The following is a 3370-nucleotide window of genomic DNA, read 5'->3' as shown; positions in this document are numbered from 1 at the left end:
CGATCCACTAGCCTTCTCCGCCATCGCCTCCGCCCCTGACGAAGAAAAGCCGCCGCGGCCTGCGATCCGAGTGCGCCGTCGCAACCATGACCGCCGCCGTAGACACACCACCCCCAGCAAGAAACCCTAGCCCTAGCGCAGTCGCACGATCGCCTCGCAATCGCCTCCTGCCTCGTAGCGTTTCACCTGTGGTGGACCCCTTACCGCGTCCTGTTACTTACACACCTCAATTGACCCTTGAGGAGACTCCCCAACGAGCTCCTAAATTGGTTGCTCCTTTTTTTTTCTCGAAATAGTGAGGAGTACTCATACCCTCGTGCCGTGCATAAAAGGTCGTGTGTGGAGCTTTTCCGGCCCATTGTTCTCTCATGAGAAAACTCAGCCCAGAAGAGCAACTAGCGAGTGGCCCTAACGTGCTCCCTAGAACCCAAAGACGAGGCCCACCTACCTCACTCAATATAAGCAACCCAAGCCGCGAAACCCTAATCGGTACACTTACTCTTCGCGCCGCCGCTCGGAGCAAGCGCCGCAGGGGACGCCGCCATGTCGAAGCGCGGTGCGTGCAGCCGCCTCTCTCCGCCCTCTTCGGAGGCTCCTGCGTCCGTTCGTGTATCTCGTTAATCTAGCCTAACACGCACTTGGTGGGAAATTTTGCAGGGAGGGGAGGATCGGCGGGGAACAAGTTCCGGATGTCCCTGGGTCTGCCGGTGGCAGCGACGGTGAACTGCGCCGACAACACGGGCGCCAAGAACCTGTACATCATCTCCGTGAAGGGCATCAAGGGAAGGCTCAACCGCCTGCCGTCGGCCTGCGTCGGCGACATGGTCATGGCCACCGTCAAGAAGGGGAAGCCCGACCTCAGGAAGAAGGTCATGCCGGCGGTCATCGTGCGCCAGCGCAAGCCATGGCGCCGAAAGGACGGTGTCTTCATGTACTTCGAAGGTAAGGATGATTCCCAGTGTTGTTTTATGAGATCCTGTATTAGCTCTCATTAGAAGATCTGGATGCTTGTGATCTCGCACGGCTCCGCCTAGATTCACGCCAAAACAGTACAGCGCCGTGAAGAAACATCTTAAACGATGATAGGGTATCGACTCTCTTGATTTCTTTAGCAAACGGTGCATGCTTTTGAATGTTGCATGAAAACTGTCTTAAAACACACCTTTATACTGCTCATTTCTTTTATGACGTTGTCACTGTTGTGTATAGAGTTGAGGAGTATAATTAGAGTGCCTGACGTTCTTGAAGTATGCTGTTGTCAAAATTCCTCCATGTTAAAGTCTGCCATTATTTGATTTAGCTATGTAGCTTTCATTGCTGCATTGGTAAATCAGATCTGTCAGGACGACATTTGTTGTTCTGTTCTGCATAACATCAAGGTGCTTTACCACATGGCGTATGTGGTAAGCTGTCCAAAAATTCCAACATCAAGGTACTTTGGTGACGATGGACAATGAGCTCCTTCCAACAATATCTGGATCGAGCTTTTAAAGTTTGCATATTCCGTTGTAGACACCACAAAACAGCCTTCTAGTTGTTGGGAGGTTTTCTTTGATGAAGAATATATTAATCATTATTGGAATTCCTCCATCTGGAACATGGTCTCATATTTTATAGCCTTATGTAGCAGCACTGTTGCAATGAAACTCAGGGACTCGCCTTCTGTTGTCTTTTAAACACTAACAGTATGCTGGTTACGTATGTTCTCTTTATAATAATTTGTTGTTTGTACATACTCCATTTATGTAATTTGTCTATGCACAAAGTTATTTATCTCTAGTAGGGTGGAAAATAGAATTGTAGCTTTTTTTATGTTTTTAGTTCCTTTTGCATGATATACAACATCTATGTGCATGTCTCATATAGATATTATTCAGTGTGTTCCTGTACCATTTCCTGTATGTCTTTTTCCTCAAGTTACAGAACTTGTCAACTTAACCGTGCTGATACATTCTTTGCAGATAATGCTGGGGTGATTGTGAATCCTAAGGGTGAGATGAAAGGTAAGACTGATGTACTTTATTGTTGTGACCACCATTGTGCATTCTATATGACCTTGAGAGGCTAGAACTGCTGCTCAGGTGTTAACTTGTCCCTCGCTCTATTATGCAGGATCTGCTATCACAGGACCCATTGGTAAGGAGTGTGCTGACCTCTGGCCTAGGATCGCCAGCGCAGCGAATGCCATTGTCTGAGGAGCTTGTTTGGGATAATGATATGTTTCCTTAGTTTCAGATTTGTACTGGATGATGAATGTACCTGAATTATTTGTTTGCCAGATATTTATCCGAATGAGGCTCAACCTCTTAACTTTTCCGCTCTCTGGGTTAAAAGATCTCTTTATCACTTATCAGCTTCTTTGCTAGAACTTTATTTTTCACGAGCTCCAAAGGTTGTGATATCGACGTAATAAGAAATTGTCTTGCCTTTAAACTTGTGATGAAATGATACTCCATGCGTTGCCCAGCTTTCAAATCCATCCATTTGTTAGCATGACGAGAAAATCTTGAGCATGATAGCCGGCCCTCCAAAATTAGATATATTGCCACATAGCCCAGGGGGTTAAGGGCACCCTAATGTCTCTAATGTCCTCCCAAAAGTGTGCGAAAATACCATTATCCTTGTAGGGGCAACAAACACACTCTGCTAGAATTGCATGTCAAAGCCAATGCCAAGGACGAGAGGGTTGGTGCACATCCTCCAAATCCATTGGACCCGAAGGATGATCACCTTCTTGGCGAGGTCGGGGATCCCCTCCAACTGCTTGAGGACCCCTACTTGTTGACTGCAAGAACCATAAGCTGGCTTCCAAGTGGCGTGCCGACCAGGAATAAGTTGACCAATTAAGGTGGCTTCCAAGTGGGAACTCTAGTGCCCCACTGGAAGCTTTCCTAGTCGAGGGTGGAATCCCGATGTGGAATGGGGCTAACTCGCGCCCATCACCAATGCTGCCCCAAGGCCCACATCCTTCAAATAACAAATTGGGGTCACCAAGCATTTGGTGAAGCTAGCGTGTAGTCTGAAAGTGTGACCAAAAAGTGTAAGCACGGACCGCAAGCAGCTCCGCCCTGTGAGGATGTCAAAAGATAACCACATCATCTCCAAAGAGCGAGACACCGATCACCAAATATGTAGGTACAGGCTATTTGTAGCACCCTAACCACTCTCGCCTTTGTCAGGAGCCGGTTAAAGAGTGTCGGTCACCAACACAGACAACATCTCATGGACCCTTGTGGTGCCATACAAGCGGCCCTAGTTTGGCATTCAACATCACCCTCGTGCTCCAGATGGGAGGATGATTGTGATCCACCGCAGAAGCGTGGAGTAAACCCACCACAGAAGCGTGGAGTAAACCCAGGAGGCACAACAC

At 47.9% G+C, this 3370-nt stretch overlaps 1 protein-coding gene across 1 annotated transcript; it reads left to right on the top strand.

The window, feature by feature from the left end:
* The first annotated feature begins 412 nt into the window (after positions 1 to 412).
* On the top strand, positions 413 to 2316 carry LOC109771914 (large ribosomal subunit protein uL14). Its single transcript, XM_020330608.4, has 4 exons — positions 413 to 556; positions 658 to 942; positions 1962 to 2003; positions 2113 to 2316. Exons 1-4 carry the CDS (start codon positions 544 to 546, stop codon positions 2193 to 2195), a joined length of 423 nt encoding a protein of 140 aa, XP_020186197.1. The 5' UTR covers positions 413 to 543; the 3' UTR covers positions 2196 to 2316.
* The last annotated feature ends 1054 nt before the right edge of the window (positions 2317 to 3370 follow it).

This window comes from Aegilops tauschii, chromosome 1 (assembly GCF_002575655.3).
Source record: "Aegilops tauschii subsp. strangulata cultivar AL8/78 chromosome 1, Aet v6.0, whole genome shotgun sequence".
Classification (NCBI taxonomy): Eukaryota; Viridiplantae; Streptophyta; class Magnoliopsida; order Poales; family Poaceae; genus Aegilops; species Aegilops tauschii.
Note: the sequence above shows the minus strand (reverse complement) of the source record. Positions and strands in the feature narration are given on the sequence as shown.

Coding starts and splice junctions, on each gene's coding strand:
- LOC109771914 (XM_020330608.4), top strand. Junction 943..1,961: donor TGTCTTCATGTACTTCGAAG/GTAAGGATGATT, acceptor CATTCTTTGCAG/ATAATGCTGGGGTGATTGTG. Junction 2,004..2,112: donor TCCTAAGGGTGAGATGAAAG/GTAAGACTGATG, acceptor TCTATTATGCAG/GATCTGCTATCACAGGACCC.